The 21802-nt window shown below is 44.3% G+C and overlaps 2 protein-coding genes across 2 annotated transcripts in view; one reads left to right on the forward strand and one right to left on the reverse strand.

Annotated features, from left to right (window-relative positions):
- Positions 1 to 182: 182 nt before the first annotated feature.
- LOC129017897 (leucine-rich repeat-containing protein 37A3-like) overlaps positions 183 to 21802 on the reverse strand; it is a 32974-nt gene continuing 11354 nt past the window's right edge. The window contains 6 exon segments of the mRNA XM_054458811.2: positions 183 to 11704; positions 12282 to 13265; positions 13268 to 13821; positions 15773 to 15891; positions 21006 to 21089; positions 21642 to 21713. Coding sequence (XP_054314786.1) covers positions 11633 to 11704; positions 12282 to 13265; positions 13268 to 13821; positions 15773 to 15891; positions 21006 to 21089; positions 21642 to 21713 — 1885 coding nt within the window. The 3' untranslated portion in view covers positions 183 to 11632.
- Positions 6339 to 6671, forward strand: LOC129017898 (uncharacterized protein FAM215A-like). Its single transcript, XM_054458812.1, has one exon. It carries the CDS (start codon positions 6339 to 6341, stop codon positions 6669 to 6671), a length of 333 nt encoding a protein of 110 aa, XP_054314787.1.

The following is a 21802-nucleotide window of genomic DNA, read 5'->3' on the forward strand; positions in this document are numbered from 1 at the left end:
GGGTTTTAGAGCCAGGGCTGCTTAGGTTTGAATCTCACCTCTATCCCATATTGTTTGCTGGGACTTCCTTAAAACAGTGTGGGGCCCAGGGCAACCCAATGAGTATGGGGCTAAGATAGCTGACAGCTGCCACCGAGTCAGCATTTTTCACAGGCCCCTTGAGATAGCACTGAAGACAGAAATTTCTAAATTGAATTTTATTGATATTCAGGAAAGAGAAGTAAGTCACAACACCCCTTGGCCCTCAGCCCCAAGCAGAGAGCCCAGAGTGTGTGACCTCAGGCAAGTGCCAAAACCTCTCTGAGCCTCAGTTCCTCATCTGTAAATAGGGGCTAATGTCAGTTGATGTGAGGATTAAATATGATATCCTGGCTGGGCACAGTGGCTCACGCCTGTAATCCCATAATTTTGGAGGCTGAGGTGGGTGGATTACTTGAGGCCAGGAGTTTGAAACCAGTCTGGCTAACATGGTGAAACCCCATCTCTACCAAAGATACAAAAATTAGCCAGGCGTGGTGGTTCATGCCTGTAGTCCCAGGTACTTGTGAGGCTGGAGCACAAGAATCGCTTGAACCTGGGAGGCTGAGGTTGCAGTGAGCTGAGATTGCGCCACTGCACTGCAGCCTACATGACAGAGTGAGACTTTGTTCCAAAACAACAACAAAAAAAAAAAAAAAAGAAAGAAAGAAAGAAAAGAAAAAGATGATATCCTTAATACAAGTTCTGGCCTGTAGTAAGTGCTCAAAGATGAACAGCTGTTACTATTCTAGTTCTGGCTAATTTTTTCACCCTGCCAATTGGGCAGGTCCTTGCCTTCCATTGCTCTTGTAAGCACTTGAATGAGAGCCTTTCTTGTCTGAACCCCAGATATATTCTTGCTTGGCATCTGATTGAAATCATAAAACTAGCGTTAATGCACCCTCCTCTCTGGACACTGGAATCACTGGTGTGCTCTTCAGTTCTGTTGTAGGAAGCTGTTTCTTTCCACTCTCTCTTTTTAAAAAAATTGATTAAAAAGTGTTGTTATACACACAGTTTACAATTCAATAAAATGAAACGGAATGGGGATGAAACATAACGAACAACAGCAGTTCATTGTCCCCACTGTTCCCACCCTTCTGGGGAGCAGGCTTTCAGCGGAATCTTCTGGTGCTTCTCCCCACATCTCCTGCACGTCTCATTGTTTGTATTTTATTATTTTTTTGAGACACAGTCTCGCTCTGTCACCCAGGCTGGAGTGCAGTGGCGCCATCTTGGCTCACTGCAACCTCCGCCTCCTGGGTTCAAGCAATGCTCCTGCCTCAGCCTCCCTACTAGCTGGGATTACAGGCATGTGCCACCACGCCCAGCTGATTTTGTATTTTTAGTAGACACGGGGTTTCACCATGTTGTCAAGGCTGATCTCAAACTCCTGACCTCATGTGATCCACCCGCCTTGGCCTCCCAAAGTGCTGGGATTACAGGCGTGAGCCACCGCGCCCAGCTGTCTCATAGTTTTAGACACTGTCTGTTGCCTTCCTAGTAAACCAGGCAAGGACTTAGCTCTTTCACACCCCAGCCCTGTCCATTCTTGAGGTTTGGTTATGCCACAATTTGTAGAAAATTAACCGTGTTTACAGAATTGTGACTATATAAATAGTATTCACCACAGAGCTTAATAATGTGCTGTGAGGTCAGGCACGGTGGCTCATGCCTGTAATCCCAGCACTTTGGGAAGCCAAGGTGGGCAGATCACCTGAGGTCGGGAGTTCAAGACCAACCTGGCCAACATGGAGAAACCCCATCTCTACTAAAAATACAAAAATTAGCTGGGTGTGGTGGTGCCCCCCTGTAGTCCCAGCTACTTGGGAGGGTGAGGCAGAGAATCACTTGAACCTGGGAGGCGGAGGTTGCAGTGAGCCGAGATCATGCCACTGCACTCCAGCCTGGGCAACAGAGACTCCATCTCAAAATATAATAAAATAAAAATAAAATACACTCTGATGATGCCTGCTTCCCCCAAGGGTGCCTCATGCTCTCTCCTTTTCTTTCAGTGCCATCTGCCATTATCGTGCCCTCGTTCTCTTCTAGTGCTCTGGCGGAGCAGGTGGGGCCCATGCCCACAGTGCCCTCTCCAAGTTCTGTCCTCCATGTGCTCAAGTCATCCCCTAAACTTGTCACATGTGGTCATCCTGGAACTTTGCTTAAGTGCTTCCTGGGTTGGGGCCTTTATTTCTTGGCTCCCTTCTCTTCTTGCTTAATTTCCCCTCCCTTTGCTGCAGCACATACTCAGTTAAGAATCCCTTTCTAACATTAAAAAAAGAAAAAGAGAATAGTTCTTGGACCTCCTCATGATAGAAGTTATATCTTTAGGCTGGGCGTGGTGGCTTACGTGTGTAATCCCAGCAGTTTGGGAGGCCAAGGCAGGTGGATCACTTGAGCTCAGGAGTTCAAGACCAGCCTGAACAACATGGTAAAACCCTATCTCTACAAAAAGTACAAAAATTAGCCAGGTGTGGTTGCACATACCTGCAATCCCAGCTACTCAGGAAGCTGAGGGAGGAGAATCTCTTGAACCCAGGAGGTGGAGGTTGCAATGATCTCTGATCATGCCACTGCACTCCAGCCTGGGTGACAGAGTGAGACCCTGTCTCAAAAAAAAGAAAAAAACGTTGTATCTTTAATATCCATTAACTGAAAAATAAAAATAAGGACCAAAAATTACCATGCGGACACACGTGCTTTTAAATGAATTTGTGTGTTATTAACCACAGCAACATTTATGAACTTGTGAAAAACTGTTACTGGTTTAGGCTTAAGGGTTTGCCCAGTCTAGCTTCAATGTTCAATGGGTGGGTGCGGCGGCTCACACTTTGGGAGGCCAAGGCAGGCAGATCGCTTAGTCCAGGAGTTGGAGACCAACCTGAGCCACATAGCGAAACCCGATCTCTACAAAAAATTTAAAAATTAGCTGTGCGCTGTCACGCGCACCTGTAGTCCCAGATATTGGAGGGCAGTGGGGGGTGGCGCTGAGGCGGGAGGATCACTTGAGGCCAGAAGGTCAAGGCTGCAGTGAGCCGAGGCTGAGTCACTGCACTCCAGCCTGGGTGGCACAGCAAAACTCTGTCAAAAAAACAAAACAAAACCAACCAAACAAACAAGAACTAAAGTTGGATGCAGTGGCTCACATCTGTAATCCCAACAACTCGGAAGGCTCAGGCAGGAGGATTGCTTGAGGCCAGGAGTTCAAGACCAGCCTGGGCAACATAGTGAGACCCTCGCCTCTGAGAAAATTAAATATTAATAAAAACAAACCCTAGTAGCTTCAGTCTTTGATTCTCCATCCCTCATTTCATCCCTTTGTCTTCTGGTAATAGAATTTCCTTCTTGTTTTTCTTTTGAGATGAGCCACCTTCGCTCCCTGGGATTCTGCTGGGATTGAGTTACCGCCTTCCAAGCTCAAGTGATCCTCCCACCTCAGCCTCCCAAGTCTCTAAGACCACAGGCGCATGCCACCATGCCTGGCTAATGTTTTGTATTTTCTGTAGAGCCGGGGTTTTGCCATGTTGCCCAGGAATTTTTCCTTTAATGTTTTCCTGCTACTTACTAATTCACTTTGTCACCCTGTGAGCTCATAAGAGCAGAGAGATAGCAACAGGAGCTAAAAAACTCTAAGCTGTGAAAAAATATTAAATATGAAATCATAATAGCTATTAGCTTAATTTGTTTTAGGCAAATTGCAAAGTAATTTTTTGGGAATCAGTGTCCCACTGCAGTTATTCCATATGGGGATTCCTAATTCCCAGTTTGTTTTTAAAATAATTTGTAAACACCTAGTACAAACACATGATATGAAATTCAAGAGGTACAAAAGGGCATACAGCCCTGCACCCTCTGTTTCCCTCCCTGAAGGCAACCACCATTACCAGTTTCTCATGTGTGCTTCCAGAGGTATTCTTGTCCAACAGAACTTCAATGATGAAAACAGTTGCCTGTGCTGCCCAGTTTGGTAGCCATTAGCCACACGGGGCAGTTGAGCACTTGACATGTGGCTAGTGTGTCTTAGGAGCTGACTTTAAAAAAAAATTTTTTTTTTTTTAAAGACTCAGCGTCTTGCTCTGTTTACCAGACTGGACTGCAGCGGTGTCTGAACATGGCCTCAAACTCTTATTTATTTATTTTTTGAGACAGGGCCTCACTGTTGTCCAGGCTGGAGTGCGGTGGTGCAGTCATAGCTCACTGCAACCTTGACCTCCTGGGCTCAAGAAATCCTCCCACCTCAGCCTCCTAAGTTGCTGGGACTACAGATGCATGCCACCATGTTTGGCTGATTTTTACAATTTTAAATTTTTTGCCTGGGCGCAGTGGTTCATGCCTGTAATCTCAGCACTTTGGGAGGCTGAGGCGGGCAGATCACCTGAGGTCAGGAGTTCAAGACCAGGCTGGCCAACATGGCAAAAAACCTTGTCTCTACCAAAAATACAAAAATTTGCTGGGTATGGTGGTACGTGCCTGTAGTCCCAGCTACTTGGAGGCTGAGGCACGAGAATCACTTGAACCCAGGAGGCAGATGTTGTAATAAGCTGAGACTGTGCCACTGCACTCCAGCCTGGGTGACAGAGTGAGACCCGTCTCAAAAAAAATAAAAATAAATAAATTTTTTGTAGAAAAGGGGTTTCACTATGTTGCCCAGGGTGGTCTTGAACTATTGGCCTCAAGCTATCCTCCCACTTGGCCTCCCAAAGTGCTGGGATTACAGGCATGAGCCACCAGGCCCAACCTAAATTTATATGTAAATAGCCATATGTGGCTAGTGGCTACTGTATCAGACCTCACAGTTCTGTACAGATAATGCACAGAGCACAGTAGCATACTATACACGCCCTACTAAATCTTGCTTTGTTCCCTTAACAGCACCTATGTATCATGGAGATAGATTTTCCCAGTCTACCTCATTTTTAAAAACTGCTGCATAATATCCTCTTGTAATCCACAAAGGCAATCCCAGACCCAGCCTGGGGGGCCATGGGTCATCACTTTTTACAAGCTCTAAAATCTTCCACATATACCATAACCAAGGCACTTCAAAACAACCCTAGGTTCCTCATGCCTCTACTTTTATCAGCCTGGGCCTGACATAGTTGGACATTGAATAGTCACTTTTGGGGGCTGGCGGAAATAATTTACCATGAGTGACTGCCCTAAAATATACTCTCCACCCACGTGGCCCATGCCTGGCATTCACTAGTGCTGGTGGCATTCTTTAAGGTTGCTCATATCTCTAAGTGGTTCTCCTTTAAAGAGCAAAGTCTCCTGGGAAAGGTGGTCATTAAGCAGAACATTTGGGGCTCATCTTGCTTTTGCCCTGTTGAGAGGGGCCAAGGGACTTGGTAGAGCAGCAGGGGCTCTGACGGTGAACCTCATTGTTTTTAAAATTATTCTTAAGAGGCCAGGTGTGTTGGCTCACACCTGTAGTCCCAGGACTTTGAGGAGCAGAGGCAGGAGGATCGTTTGAGTCCAGGAGTTCAAGATTAGACTGAGCAAAATGGGGAGACCTCATCTCTACAAAAAATTTAAAAGAAAATTAATTGGGCATGGTGGCACGAGCCTGTGGTCCCTGCTACTCGAGAGGCTGAGGTGGGAGGATCACCTGAGCCCAGGAGGTTAATACTTGCAGTGAGCTGAGTTCACACCACTGCACTCGAGCCTTGACGACAGAATGAGACTGTCTCAAAAAAAAAAAAAAAAAAAAAAAAAAAATTGTCCTTAAGTCCATGTGGACCCCTGACTAGGTTTGTGTCCTAGACAGCCTTCCTCTGAGGACAATTCAGGTGGTGAGACTCCAGCTTTAAATGGCCTCTAGAGAAATTTCACTAACCTGCCTTGGTGTTTGACCCTGTATAACCCCTTTCTTCTGGAGGTCCCTTTGGGTGGCAGTAGATGCGGGATTTGGTGTCTGACAGATCTGGGGACAGATCCCAGCTCCAAATGGCAGAGTCTACAGATTACAAGCCAAATACTTAGCACTATGTGCTGATCTTCAGGAAGTCAGTCTATATTTCATAACAAGTCACATGAGGGTAATGAAGGAATGGACTAAAATGCTCTCAGTAATATTGCTGAGTCATTCCTCAGGGCTGGGCTTGGTGTTAGGTATGGCGGGGAAGGGAGCAGAGCTGTGTGCAGAGGAAGATGCAGTTCTTGCCTTGTCAGGGTCCCTGACCTGATGGCGACCCATGGTGGAGTCTTCATAGTGACAGGCACTACTGTAAAAGCACACCCAGGTTGTGCAACCCCCAAAGCAGTTCTCCTCACTCACCGGGATAGACTATTGGCCCTACCTGCACCCACCGCTTGCCATGGTTTCGTTGTGGGTGGAGGGTACTTTCCTGCCCCCTGGCTTTGGGTTTGCCCACGTGGCTTGCTCTGGCCATGGAATGAAGCAGAAACGAAAGGCTGCCAGTTCCGAGTCCACGTCTGAAGTCGCTTTAGGTGGTTCCGCGGGCCCCGTGCGCTCCCACCTTCACCCAGAGGGCCTTCTCTGGTGCAGCCGCTTCTTCAGTCTCCGCCCAAAAGGAACGGAGCCCCCTGGCCAATCCGCAGACCTACAGGGAGCCACAGAGCGCAGCGGCTGGTCCAGCGTTCAAGCCCAAGCACAGGCCTGCCAGAACCTTGTTCCAGCCGCCGTTTAGGATGGTTGATTAGGACGCATTGCTGTGGCGGTAGCTCACCAATCCAATGCGTGCACCCGCTCCTTTATTAGGCTATAGAGCCAGTGGCTCCCACAGGAACCTGATACAACAGTGCGTTAAATAAGGAGCTTATTGAGCTCTCATGTCCTAAGCCAGTGGAGAAGTCCAGGGCTAGGGTGGGGGCTCCGGCGGGGGCTGTAGCCCCCATCCGCATGGAGCCCATGGTTCACAGGTCTCAGTCTTCAGAGCCTTCAGCCCTGCGAGCCCGAACAGTCCACAGGGCGGCGCCAGACCCTCTTCCGAACGCCATCCTCCAAAGCCTCGGCTCCAACCGGTTCCACTTCTTCAGGTTCAGGATTTTCACTCTTCTCGAATGGGGGTGGCCCTCCCCCAATCTTCTGAGTCGCAACAGCATCTCCCTCCCTCTAGGACCTCAGAGCCAGAGCTGGGCGAGAGGCCCTGACCTCCGGGGTAGGGTGGCAGCGTCCCTGTGAAGGTGCGGTCCTGCCTCCCATCCCCCGGCGCCCGGCCTCTCCCACCCTCAGCGCCCTGCCCACCTCCAGCTGAAGATGCCAAGGCACCTCTGCTTCCTCCCTCCCCTCTCTGCAGTACCGCCGAGTGAGCATAAAAGGGCTTAATATAGGCTTTGCCGTGCGCGAGGACTCCCACCTGTAATCCCAGTACCTTGAGAGACCAAGGCGGGAGGATCACTTGAGGCCAGGAGTTCAAAACCAGCCTGGGCAAAAAAGTGAGGCCCATCTCTGGGGGAAAAAAAAAAAAAAAAAAAGAATAAAAGAGGTCCCTTTTTCTGGGAGATTGATGTAGGGGAGTGTGAGTTAGAAGGAAGGCATCGAGGATCAGTCATTTAAAGCAGCATCCAAGGATGTTCAAGGCTAGAGATCCACAGGTGTATTTTCAGAAATTGAATTTCCTGGCGGGGCACAGTGACTCATGCCTGTAATCCCAGCACTTTGGGAGGCCAAGGTGAGCAGATCACTTGAGGTCAGGAGTTCAGGACTAGCCTGGCCAACATGGTGAAACTGATTTTAGAAAAAAATAAAAATTGGCCGGGCGTGGTGATAGGCGCCTGTAATCACAGCTATTCGGGAGGCTGAGGCAGAATCACTTGAACCCGGAAGGCAAGGTTGCGGTCAACCGAGATCACGCTACTGCACTCCAGCCTAGGTGACAGAGTGAGACTGTATCCAAAAAACAAAAAACCCCAAAAGCCAAAACAAGCCAGGCATGGTAGCTCGCACCTGTAATCCCAGCCCTTTGGGAGGCCAGGGCGGGTGGACTACCTGAGGTCAGGAGTTCGAGACCAGCCTGACCAACATGGTGAAACCCTGTCTCTACTAAAAATACAAAAATTAGCCAGGCATGGTGGTGCATGCCTGTAACCCCAGCTACTAGGGAGGCTGAGGCAAACTTGCTCGAACCCAGGAGGCAGAGGATGCAGTGAGCTGAGATCGTGCCATTGCATTCCAGATTGAGCAACAAGAGCAAAACTCCATCTCAAAAGAAAAAACAAACAAAACTCCTGAATTTCCCTGTGGATACCTTTTCTCTGGCAGCCTTTTTCAATGAGGGCTATGTTTTCTCCAATACTATATGGCCTGCAGACCACTCAGCTTTCATTCCAGTGAAAACATTCCAGAAAAAACTCTGAATCAATTCCAAGTGTTTCTCCAATCAACTCAGGGCATGATTGTGTGTCACCTGCTGCCCAGCTAGAGTGACACCTCTCCAGGCCTCTGACTTAGCTAGGTCTCCACCATGTGACTCCACCGTAGACTCCACGCCTTCTTCTTTTGCAAAGCCTCGGACACCCAAACACCTACCAAAAGTGAGTAAGGTGCCAGGACACCTCCAAGTATAAGTGGGGCTCTCCAGCACGCCTGGACGTGGAGGTGTGATGCAGAGTGGTGGCTGCTCATGACACTCATTTCACCCCTTTCTGTGAGGTGCCAGAAGCCCAGGAAGCACACATCAAGGCTCGCTTGCCAGTGGGGTGCTGCCAATAAAATGTAGTCACATGGAATTTGGAATGTGGAAAGGAGGTAGAAGTCATCCTTTCCTCCTCCGTAGCAGCAGGTGTGCAGGCTCTGGTGGTCAGCTGGACTCCATACTCCCCCACCAGTCACCAGCCTGGGGACCGTGGGGCTGCAAGGACCTCAGCAGCAGTTTCCCAAGTTTCCTGACTTCTTCCATCCTCCGGAAATCAGCTGTGGTAAAGTAGCCTGAAAGCCAGTGGTGCAACCCCATCCCCACAACCTTCACCACCTCTAGCCCCTCCAGTGATAAGCACTAATTGCCTACATACAACCCTTTTTTGTTTGAAATATCTAGAGTAATTTCTGTTTTCCTATCTGGGGTACTGTAACATAAGAAATATATATTTGGTCTCTGCCCACAGTTCCTAACACAAAGCTCCTAAAACCGTTGGAAATTCCTGAATGATGGTGCTAAGAGCACTGTCTTCTTTTTTTGTTGTTATCATTTTTCTTTTCTCCTAGGTGTTTTTTCCTTTTTAAACTTTTCTTTTAGATTAGGGGGTACATATGCACGTTTGTTATATAGCTAAACTTGTGTCATGGGGGCTTGCTGTACAGATTATTTCATCACCCAGGTACTAAGCCTAGTACCCAATAGTATTTTCTGCTCCTCTCGCTCCTCCCACCCTCCACCCTCAGGTAGGGCCCAGTGTCTATTGTTTATGAGTTCTCATCATTTTGCTCCCACTTATAAGAACATGCAGTATTTGGTTTTCTGTTCCTGTCTTAGTTTGCTGAAGATAATGGCCTCTAGCTCCATCCGTGTTCCTGTGAAAGACATGATCTCGCTGTTTTTTTATGGTTGCACATCTTTTGTTCTAACATTTGGTCCTTAAACCTGGTTCCTGATACAGAGCTCCTAAATCCCTTGGAATTTTCTGGGTGATAGAAGCATCCTTTGTTCTCATGAGGTGACTCTTGGTGGGCTCCTTATTTGGAGACTGGTCACCAAAAAGACCTAACTATGGTTGGAAGCATTGTACTATCAGCCCAATTCCCCATCCTCTGGGGTGGGGAGTGGAGCTGAAGCTTGATCATGCCTACGTGACAAAGCCTCCAGAATAATCCTAAAAAGACAGGACTTGGAGAGCTTCCAGGTTGGCGAACACATCCATGTTCCGGGAGAGTGGTGCACCCCAACTCCACAAGGACCCTTCCAGACCTCACCCTGTGTATCTCTTCATCTGGCTGTTCATTTGTGTCCTTTAAAATATCGTTTGTAATAAATCAGCAATAGTAAGAAAACTGTTTTCCCGGGTTCCATGAGCTATTCTAGCAAATGTTCAAACCTGAGGAGGGAGTTGTGGGGACCTCCAATTTATAGCCAGTTGGTCAGATGCATAGGTGATGCTTGGCCTTCCATCTGGGGTCTGACGTGGGGGTGGTCCTGTGTGACTGAGCCCTTAACTTGTGGAGTCTGGTGCTCACTCTGCTTAGGGCTTCTCTGCCTTTGTAATGTCCTGTCTAGAAGGCCTTTCCTTCCTCTTGTCAGCTCAGAAAACTTTTCTTCCACTTCCCTTCTTCTAAACCATCCCTTACACCTACTCCTTTCCAGTCGACCAAGAGCAGAACCACGGCTGGCTCCACTGCCACCATGCCATTCCACACTGTCTCCTCAGGATGTATTCAGATGTCCAGCCCTCCCCCCAGTCTAGGAGCCCTTTGAGGACCTCCCAGGCTCAAGCAATCCTCCCACTCCAGCCTCTGAAGTCTCTCGTGTGGTGTCTAAGAAATGGTGACAAATCTCACAAAGGGACTAGGCTCAGCAGGGCTGGAATATTCAGGGAAGGTGTCAAGAAGAAAGATGAACTTGAGTTGGCTTTTGAGAGATTCATAGGACTCCCACAGGCAGAGTGAAATAAGGGCATTTTAGATGGACAAACACACAGACAAAAGCAGAAATGCGGGTGGTGTGACTGGGATATGGTGAGGGGCTGCTCTGGCTGGAATGGAGGGCTGCCACAATAATGGAAATGGTAAATGAGGCAAGTAAGGTTGGACTGGTAGCATAGCGTCAAGGTTGCCAGCTTATTAAATCACTCTTCCAATATGCTAGCACTGGCCTGTTGGGAAAAGTAATACATCATGTAATCGAACAAAAGACAAACAGAGGCAAGCTCCAGGAATGGGCACTGTAAACAGGACTTGCCCCAGAGTAGCCTACAGATGTAGGCTGTAGATAAGTTGATGCAGGTTGAGCATCTCTAATCTGAGGGGGAATGTCTCACATGGTGTCCAAGAAATGGTGACACATCTCACAGAGGGTCTAGGCTCAGGAGGGCTGTAGTATGAGACGTTCCCCTCTCCTGTGAACTTCAAAATGTGGCCAACAATTTTTTTAAAAGATGGCTACTCTGTAGTGCTTTAACTGGACCTGTTTAGACAACGCCTTACACACTGGAGGACGATACTGTGTAAATCTAATAAGTCTACAAGACAATACTTCTCTCTTTTGGCTCTCTCCTTCCTCTCCAGGGTGATGACAACTCCGTGAGGGTGGAGATTACACCTCTCTCATCATTTCAGCAACAAGGAAATAAATTAGTGGCAGAGTAAGGGTGACTTGGTGAGTACATCCAATTGTTGACATAGTTTTGGACGGGAGAAATTTTGCTATTATATCGACTTCTTAAAATAGTCTAGTGGGATTAACTTGGTTTCAATTCACAGAGATCTGGAAGCGAGGATCCTTTAAAAATCCTGAAATATACACTGCAGTAAAAGAACAAAGCATACACCTCAGCCTTAAATGACTGAAGAAGTACGTCAAGTAGTAGCAGGTGGGAAAGTGGCTTTGGTTTTCAGTTTGTGAGCTCTGAATCCACACAAAGACAGGACTGCATTCTGAAAACCTGAATTAATTATTGTCTTTACCCAAATGAAGTGGAAAATCGCAAACAATTTCATTCATGTAATGATCACACATAATGCCAGGATGAGTTTGTTGTCAAAGTTATATCCTGGAACTTCTTTTGTGAGCTAAAAGAAAAAAAAAGAAAAAAAGAAAACAAAAAAAAGAATGAGAGCTAACTATTCAAAACCCAGTATTCCAGGTGAGTAGCTTACAGGTTCATTTTTATTTTTTTGAAACAGGGTCTCACTCTGTCACCCAGGCTGGGGTACAGTGGTGCAATCACGGTTCACTAGGCTCGACCTCCCTGGGCTCAGGTGATCCTCCCACCTCAGCCTCCCGAATAGCTGGGACTACAGGCACGTGTCATCACCCCAGCTAATTTTTTTATTTTTTGTGGAGACAGGGTTTGATTATGTTGGCCAAGCTGGTCTCAAACTCCTGACTTCAAGTAATCCACCCACCTTGGCCTCCCAAAGTGCTGAGATTACAGGCGTGAGCTACCACCCCCGGCCTACAGTTCATCTTGTGCCCTAATCTATTTCACTCTCTACATGAGCAAAGTGGGAGATCACTGTCACAGCCAAAGTTACATGGCCAAGAAAAGCTATGGCCTGGGAGTCCCAGGTTCTCCTGTGTGGGCACTTTCCTGGGATATGCTAAATGATGGGAAATCTGGGTCTCATGTTTCTGTGTGGTCCTCACCTCAAGCGACTGCTGCTCTTTCTGTTCACTCTGGGCTTCCATGTTCTCATTAATATAGTTATCAGTCTTCCATTGGTCCGTATCCCATTCTACTTTGGACGCCTTTACTTCCTGCTGCTCACTGAGAAGCTTCATCAGGAGGCCTGTCCTGGAGATGAGCTTGGCACAGGTCACTTGCACATGGGCCCCAGAGCAGTCCATCTTCAAGGTCCGGATAACATGAGAAATGAGCCTTCTCACATTGTTGTTGCAGCTAAGAGACTGTAACTGCTGGGTTAGCTGAATTTCAAACTGATCACCTGGGGATGAGAGCAATGGGTAATTGAAGCTTTTGGGCTCGGGGGACAGGTCAGTGCCCACATTGTTGTATTCCCATTTTGTCTCAGTTTGTTTAACAGTTGGCCCTAAGTTGAATGCAGTCCCAGCGGAATCTGCCTCAGGAGGATGATTGTAGTTTGTGTTTTCAGAGATGGTACCTTCTGGCATGTTAGTATTTTCCATAAAAACGTTTTCTTCAAAAGCATTTCTTGCAGTTGTGTCTTTTATATTAGTGTTTTCTATAAAACGTTCTGAAGGAGCAGATACTTCCAGAAAAGGGTTTTCTTGAGGCCTCAGGTCTCCTAAGGATGAAAAAGCCCCTTGTGAAGGGGAATTTATGAGGCTCTTCGCTGCAGAGAATGGAGGCCTGTTTGCGAGCATCAATCTATTAAGATAACTTTTCTTTCTGAACTTTGGACTCTTTTTGACCTTGGGTGTTCTGTGGGTCATGCGGGAGCGAGTTTTGGGAAAGCGGTATTTTTTTCTGCAATGTACGACTGGTTTAGAAGCCTTCATATTTGTAACTCTAGCCTTTGCACTTGCTAAAATGGAAATAGCGTGGGTTAAGACTTTCGATCTGTCTCTCACCTGAGGTAGGGCTTTTGCAAAGCTGGAGGTAGAAGGCGCGCCCTTGGAGAAGGGTTTCAGCACAGAGCCTGCTGCCTTTTATGCTCTTGGGTGAACGAAGGCTTGGTGTAGACGGTGTTTCCCGCTAACTTCTCAGGCCCCTGCTGTATGTGAAGCTGTTCCAGCTCCCTTGGGGCTGGACTCCCGAGCCTTTTTTCTTCGGCAGCATTCTCCACAGATGCCTGGGCACCCTGTTCCCTCCTGATGCTCTGCCTTCCCACCTCTTTGAAGGGCCTTTTCTGGATGCTCCTTGGGCCCATGAGGACTCTGTTCACTCTCTGCCAGTTTTTGCCTCCAACACTTTCAATCTTTGCCAGGCTGTTTCCTGTGGTTGGCAGTTTAATGAACGGTAATAACATTGATTTCACATCTGGGTTTACCACTGAGAAATAAGGCAAGATGTAACTTAGTGCACTGATAACATCACTCTCGTCATTGGTGTCTAGCTGCTCACTCCCAAAGCCTGACAAGTTGGTGCCGCTGCTGTCTGAGGGCACCTCCGGCTCAACAGTCAGCTCAGTGCTTGTGTGATTCTTCCGGGCTTGTAACACCTTCATGAACGCTCCTTCTGGATTCCCTACAGATGCTTCTTCAGCTGTGAAAAAAGAAGAGACTGCTTTGATCATGAAAGATGATGGGACGGGATGCATCAGTCCATAGCTGTACACCCCAGTCATACAGAGTAGGAGTCAGCAAACATTCGAGTGCCATTCAGAGAGGAGAAACACACACCCAATCCTAAACCTATGAAATGGCAACAACAAAAGGAGAAAATACATCTTTTGAAAACACGGCCACCTACTTGGAACATTCCATAGTGTGACATAGAGTAACTCTGCTTAGGATTATTTCGTTGATCCCCAGGGGCCAATTGCCCAGTGCTCAGTCAAAGCCCAAGGTGGAAGACAAGTGCTTCCCTGATGAGCTGATGAACTGGCCTCTCCGCAGACTGCTCCGTACCCTGTGCTGTCCTGCCTCAGATGCAGAGAGAGCACAAGGCTCCCGCTCTCCTCGTCCTCGGTGCGCCTGTGTTCTTGCTACCATCACAACTGAATGCAATGAAAGGCGGTCCTCTGAGAGGAGCAGGGTGGAGATGCTAAAGTGGAGGCCCCCTCCCATTGCTGATAGATCCTCATCTGGCATGCGCTCCACCAGCCCACCCCATTCTCTGCTCCCACACATCGTAGCCCCATCACAGAAGATGCGACATGGAAAAAAAGCACTGTGTCCACCCTAGTTCTTAAATTTGGGCAGGGATTTGGGGTGTAGGTTAAGAGTTTTTTTAATTTGCCAGATAGTATCCCTATGTTGTTAAATACACAATGAATCTCTGGTATGATAGCAGTTTCTGGATAAACATTACTTGAGGTCCTAAAATGCAGAAGGGAAAAAGCAATTTTTGTCAGATGCCTACTTTGCTTTCATTTCATCTCTAATATTTTGGATGGGGAATCATCCAAAGCTTCTGACTGCGTGAAGGTCAAGTGTGCCAGTGTGCAGCTGGGTTTCTTTTCCAGAATTTAAAGTATTTTGGGTGGTGGTGAGGGTCAGAGGAAGAAGTAAAGATTGTGAGAAAGGGGAAGAAACATGGGCTTGCGGAGAATCCAGAATTGGGGCCAGAAGACCTGGCACTAGGCTACAGCACTTAGCACCTCTGATCTTGTTTTTCCTCATCTGCAAAAGGAGGTTAACAAAGCTTTTCTGTCCGCTTCTTGGGGAGAAGGGAATAATATAATTGGTAAAAAAAAAAAAAAAAAGTTTTTAAAAATAAGCAACACTGACTTTATGTAACCAAGCATTATTAATTATCCACCCCATATCACTGGTAGATACCTGTATTCAAGCTATCTGGACATGAAAGCAGTCACATTTTAGAAGTCATGAAGTTGGTGCTAATAAACCTAATCTACAGAAACACTCTTCAAAGCCCTTGAGCGTTTGTTCTGTGAACAGAAAGGTTTAAGATTCAGAGCATGTTCAGAATTGGATGGTCTAAGAATGGAAAAGCCCTCCATTCCATTAGAAGAGCCAGGTAGCAATTTCTGGTTATGGAACCAGAAGCTCTCAGGCTTCAAATAAAACAGCATCACTTGTACTCTTATAAAACTGTAAAAACAGAAAAAACCAAAACCGGATCTACATCTGTCCTATAAGGCAGAGAGTACTTGAGACCTCATGGATTTAAAACCAGCTTACAAACTACATTGCACTATATGAAGAAATTATCACTGTGGGCAAAGCATCAAGCAGAGAGCACAGTACACAGTGTGTGGATGTTAATGTTATTCCCTAGCCTTCCCACTCCTTTGTCTTGGTCCTTTGTGTGTATGGAACAGTTCTATTATTAAATTTTGTAATAATAACTGAGAACCTGACTCTCAGCAAGGGAGTAGTTCAGAAATTGAGGGAGTTTAACTCTGAATGAGTAAATAAAAATAAAGCAATTGTATCATTAGCTTAAAATTTTATCATCATTAAAAATAAAAAGTTTAAAAACAAATACTTAAAATAATGTAATAATTTATCACCAGGCAATTTGGACTCACGACAAGGTATGGTGTTTGTCAGACATGCACTGTTGCAATGCAGCTTGACTGTCTTGCAGACAGCCTCAATGCTGTTTTTAAATTGGCAGAGGCAGCAGGCCATATGGCTACGTAAGATCCTATAGATGAAAACAGAGAGCAATAAATTAGTGGTAAAGTGGTTACTTGAGTAGGTAAAGGAGGCAGCCAACGCTACCACAGGGGTGGGGAAAAGGTGTCATTGAAGCCTATGGACTGGACAGTTGGCTAGGAACCAGAAGGCCAATAGGAAGGAGGGCAAAGGTACCCAACTGAAGGGTAAGCATGGCAGTGAATATGGTATGCCTAGAATAAAGGTGGTTGGGATTAGAATTGGGTGACAGTGATTAGTAGTTTAATTCAGAAGTATCTCTTCCCAACTCAAAAGTCTCACTTTGGGCTGAAAGTACAGTGGAAGAAGGTAGACTTTTAAGAAGTCTGAATAAGCCCCCAACTTCTGGAGTCCCTTTCTCAATTCCTGTTGGGAGTGGGAAATATTATAAATTACTCTGGGCATTAAAAATAGCTTAGTTTAACCTGGATTGTGGGGTTAAAAAATAACAAAGATTGCATTGGCCAAATCTGGACCATTTGAGCATTCAAAAGAATAACAACAATAAGTTACAACATATTTAATATAAAGAAGAATCCACGAAGAGTGATATTGAAAAAGAAAGAGGGGGAGTTCTTCTTCAATGAAATAATGCCAGCTACTAAATGTAGAAGGAATGGCAGAATTTTAAAAAGTGTCACTTTGCAACCATCAGTGTAATACAAATTCATTCAGACAAGGATTATCACTGATGCACATTTGGGTGAAAAGACATTTGAGAACAGGATCTTCACTGAACTCAAAGTAACAACCCACAGATTATTTATTCATTACCAAAGGGAAAATTATTATTTTTTATTTTTATTTTTATTTTTGTCACCCAGGCTGAAATACAGTGGCAAAATTATACCTCATTGCAGCCTCAACCCCCCTGGGCTCAAGGGATCCTCCAAATTCAGCCCCCTGAGTAGCTGGGAGTATAGGCTTGCACCACCATGCCCAGCTAATTTTTTTTTTTTTTTTTTTTTGTACTTTTGTATTTTCAGTAGTGACAGGGTTTCCCCATGTTGCTCAGGCTGGTGTAGAACTCCTGGGCTCAAGCAATCCTCCCACCTCAGCCTTCCAAAGTGCTGGGATTACAAGCGGGAGCCACTGCACCCAGCAAAATAATTACAATGGAGAGATCTGGAAAATCACCTTAGTCAAGTGATCAAACTTAGTATTACAGGCCACCTGCGGTTACGAGGCAGGAAGGATACATCACCTATGCAGTATTTTTCCCAAAAATGCTTAACTTGAATTTCATCATGAGGAAACAGACAAATCCAGATTGTGGGACAATTTACAAGACAACTATCTTTGACTCTTAAAAAATGCCAATGTCATGAAAGATCAAAGAAAGTAGAGGCATGTTTTAGATTAAAGGAAATGAAGACATGACATGCAGTGCCTGATCTTTGATTGGATTCTGTACTATTCTTTCATCTTTCTGGCTTGTTTGAATTTTTTTCAATACGTAAATTTGGGCAAAAGAGATAACCAAGACAATTGATTAATTTATTGTTATGGCTTATTGGGGGCACTTTCAGAGAGATAAAAACAATCCCTGTAACTGAAGTAAAAGGTTAATCTTACGCAGTATAGCATGGTCATTAAGAATACAGATTCCACAGCCAGACTATGCTTAAATCTCAGCTCCGCTAATAATGTGAATTTGGGCAAATTGCTTAATCTCTGTTCCTTGGCCTTGTCATTATAATAGTACCTACCTCTAATAAATTTTGAGGATGAAATGAATCAATACCTGAAAAATGCCTGGTGCACAGTGAGTGCTCAATAAGAGTTAACTACTATAATTATTATGTTGCAGAGCTTGTGGGGGGCCTTTTCTGAGTCCTCCAAAAGGATGGCTTTATTAGGGCCACATTAAGACTGTGAAAACAGAAGAGGGTTTCATGGATACAAGAAGTCTATGAGTTGGGGGTACAATGTATAGAGTTTTAGATTAAAACTGCATCCAATAAGTTGGCCTGACACATCTTTCAAATCTATAGAGGAATACTCACAAGTGACTAGTATTATTCCTTTGGGTCCAGTGGAAGCCTCTGATCTTCATATGGAATGGACCCGGAACCGTAACCCAGCATTTTATTATATAGCAACCTTAACTCTGAAACAAAGGTGTTTCTTTGTTTTGAGGCCGGGTCTCGCTCTGTTACACAGGCTGAGTGCAGTGGTGCAATCTTGGCTCACTGCAGCCTCTGCCTCCTGTGCTCAAGTGATCCTCCCACCTCAGCCTCCTGAGTAGCTAGAACTACAGATGCGCGCCACCATGCCTGGCTAATTTTTGTATATTTTGTAGAAATGGGGTTTCATTATGTTGTCCAGGCTGGTCTCGAACTCCTGAGCTCAAGCAACCCTCTCTCTTTGGCCTCCCAAAGTGCTGGGATTACATGCATGAGCCCAAAATTTTTGTTATTCTTTTTCTGCCCCCAACTTTTTATTTTAAACATTTTCTTTTTTTCCTTTAAGCCTTAGGATGGCTGGGAAACATTTTCAAATGGTATAATGAGCACCTGTATAACTTTCATCTGGAATCAATAGTTGCTAATACTTTGCCACATTTGCTTTCCGTGTGTGTATGTCTATACATTTTCTGGACAAAACCATTTGAGAATCAGGTGCAGACATAATGACCCTTAACCATTGAAGACTTCAGTGTGCAGTCCCTAAGAACCAAGGCATTCTCCGACATAACCAGAGGACTATCATCACCCAATGGAACTTCATATTATCATTGTCTACTATGCAGTCCATATACACATTTTCACAATTGTCCCAATCATAACATGGCTTAAAAAATTCAGCATCCAATCAAACATCAGACGTTATACTTAGTACATGATTCTTTAGTCTCCTTCAATCTAGAACTCTTCCCAGGATTGTTTTAAAGTATACTGACAAACCTTTGAGACTGTAAATGACCTGAGGTATACTTGAGAATAATTTTTCAATACGCATTAAAGATCATTACACATGAGCCAAGACTCAAATGAGCTGGCCTACTTACTTTGTACATAAATATGTAAACTCCTGAAGACTTCCAATAATGAACATATATGGGTATATATATATGTACACACACACATATATACATATATACATACATACACATGTGTATATATACATATATGTATATATACACATACATATATGTATATAAAATATATACATACATATATACACATATATACATACATATATAATATATATTATATATGTATGTATATATTTTTTATATATATATATACGTGTATATATGTGTGTGTGTGTATATATATATATTTTTTTTTTTTTTAGACAGGGTCTTGCTCTGTCACCCAAGCTGGAGTGCAGTGGTGCCATCTTGGCTCACTGCAACCTCCACCTCCTGGGTTCAAGTGATCCTCCTGACTCAGGTTCCCTAGTAGCTGGGACTACAGGTGTGTGCCACCACACCTGGCTGATATATATATATATAAACTGCAAAGAAGTTTATATATATATATAAACTTCAGCACTCTGGGAGGGTGAGGCAGGAGGATCACTTGAGACCAGGAGTCCGAGACCACCCTGGGCAACATACTGAGACCTCATTTCTACAAAAAAATAAAAAATAAAAATAAAGATGAAAAAAAAAGATACACCATATATGCAAATTAACTCAAAATGGATCATAGACCTAAATGTATATAATTTCTGGGAGAAGACATACGAGAAAATCTTTTAGATGTTGGATTAGACAACAGGTTCTTAAAGATTTCTCAGGTAAGAAACAAAAAAATCACAAGTCATTTAAGAAAAAAATGCTAACTTAAAGCTGATCAAAATTAAAAACTTCTGGTCTTCAGAAAACATTTTTATTTTTTACTTTTTTTTTAGACAGAGTCCCACTCTGTCGCCCAGGTTGGAGTACAGTGGTGCAATCTCGACTCACTGCAACCTCCACCTCTCAAGTTCAAGCACTTCTTGTGCCTCAGCCTCCTGAGTAGCTGGGATTACAGGCGTGTGCCACCACACCTGCCTAATTTGTGCATTTTTAGTAGAGACGGCATTTCCACACAACCAGAATACTACTCAGCAATAAAAAGGAGTGAAGAGTTGTCCCTCGGTGTCTGCAGGGGATTGACTCCAGGACCCCCTGCAGATACCGAAGTCCACAGATGCTGAAGTCTTTTTTATGAAATGACATAATGTTTGTATATAGCCTCAGGTATACTTTAAATACCTAATACAGTGTAAATGGTATGTACACAATTATACTGTATTTTAAATTTTCTACTGTTTTTACTGTTGTATTGTTGTTTTATATATTTTATTTTTTCCAAATATTCTCCATCCATGGTTCGTTGAATCTATGGATGAGGAACCTGCAGATATGGAGGGCCAGCTGTAGTGATAGGTGCAACAACATGGATGGTAGCATAATCTCAAAAAAATTTCTGCTGAGTGAGGCCAAGCAAGGTGGATCATATCTGTAATCCTAGCACTTTGGGAGGCTGAGGCGGGCGGATCACTTGAGGTCAGGGGTTCGAAACCACCTTGGCCAACATGGTGAAACCTTGTCTCTACTAAAAATACAAAAACTAGCCAGGCATGGTAGCATGCGCCTGTAATCCCAGCTACTCGGAAGGCTGAGGCAGGAGAACCACTTGAACCTGGGAGGTGGAGGTTGCAGTGAGCCTAGGTCATGCCGCTGCACTGCAGCCTGGGCAACAGAGTGAGATACCGTCTCAAAAAAAAAAAAAAAAAAATAGGTTTTGTGCAAGGAGGCAAACACAAGAGGCTACATGCTATATGATTTCATTTATCAGACATTCTGGAAAAGGCAAAAGTATAGGAACAGAAATCAGATTAGTAGCTAACGGGCTGATGGTGGGAGGATGGGATTGCCTACAAAGGGACAGGAGGGTCCTTTTTGAGGCATCAGAAATGCCTTATATTGGGAATGTGGTGGTGGTTATGTAACTATACATTTGTCAGACTCATCAAACTGTACACTTAAAAAGCATGAATGTTATTATATGAAAATTATACCTCAATAAACCTGACTTAAAAAAAAATAATAAAAACAAACCTAAAGAACCAACTAAGTAAAAATAAATCTCAGAAAAAATAACTTACAGTTTTTCCAGTTCAACAGTCATCATGAGAATGTTCTTAAGTGTTGTAAGTGGGACTAGCATTGTTCCCATGTCTCTGAAGAAGCTGAAACATTCATGACATGAACCCCAATAAAAAATTCTGTACTTAACAATTCAATTTTGGCTTCTCTATTAAACAAGCCAGCTCAAGAGTTTATTTGCTGTAGAATTCCAGGGAGCTCTTATTAAAGAAATTAAAGTTGATTTGCATCATCAAATTAATGATACTCAAGAGCAGAACTTACACCTTTTTTTTTTTTTTTTTACCATTATCTTCTCATTTTCATATTGCACTCACCATCTTATTTACTCTTTTCTTCATTTTTAGAATAACGAACACCTTTTCTCCTTTGCTTTCTTGGTTAAATAATATTCCTCCATGTGTCTACATGTTCCAAATCTATATGGGTTCTTCAGTGCTGTTCTCTTCCCCTGCTGGCTGTCTTGACCATTATACATCCTTTTAATTTTTTTCTTTGCCAATAACTTTTTTTCAATAACTCAGTTAAAACTTAAATTATGACATTTTAGCCTAAATGCAAAATACTTAAGCTTTGATGAAAAATTTAAAAAGCATAAATCATCTCATGACTCATGAGAGTACTATAGTACTTACAGATATTTTAATGCTGGCAATTTGAAGAGATATGGATCTTCAACAGTTGTCAGAGGATTGCAATTGAGAATTCTGAAAAATGGAATGGAATTAAAATAACCTGCATTTTCAACGTGTAAAACTGCATGAAAAGTTTATATTCATTTTTTGGTATGGAACTT

This window comes from Pongo pygmaeus, chromosome 19 (genome assembly GCF_028885625.2).
Source record: "Pongo pygmaeus isolate AG05252 chromosome 19, NHGRI_mPonPyg2-v2.0_pri, whole genome shotgun sequence".
Taxonomy (NCBI): domain Eukaryota; kingdom Metazoa; phylum Chordata; class Mammalia; order Primates; family Hominidae; genus Pongo; species Pongo pygmaeus.

Coding starts and splice junctions, on each gene's coding strand:
- LOC129017898 (XM_054458812.1), top strand. CDS start 6,339: ATGGTTTCGTTGTGGGTGGAGGGTACTTTCCTGCCCCCTGGCTTTGGG.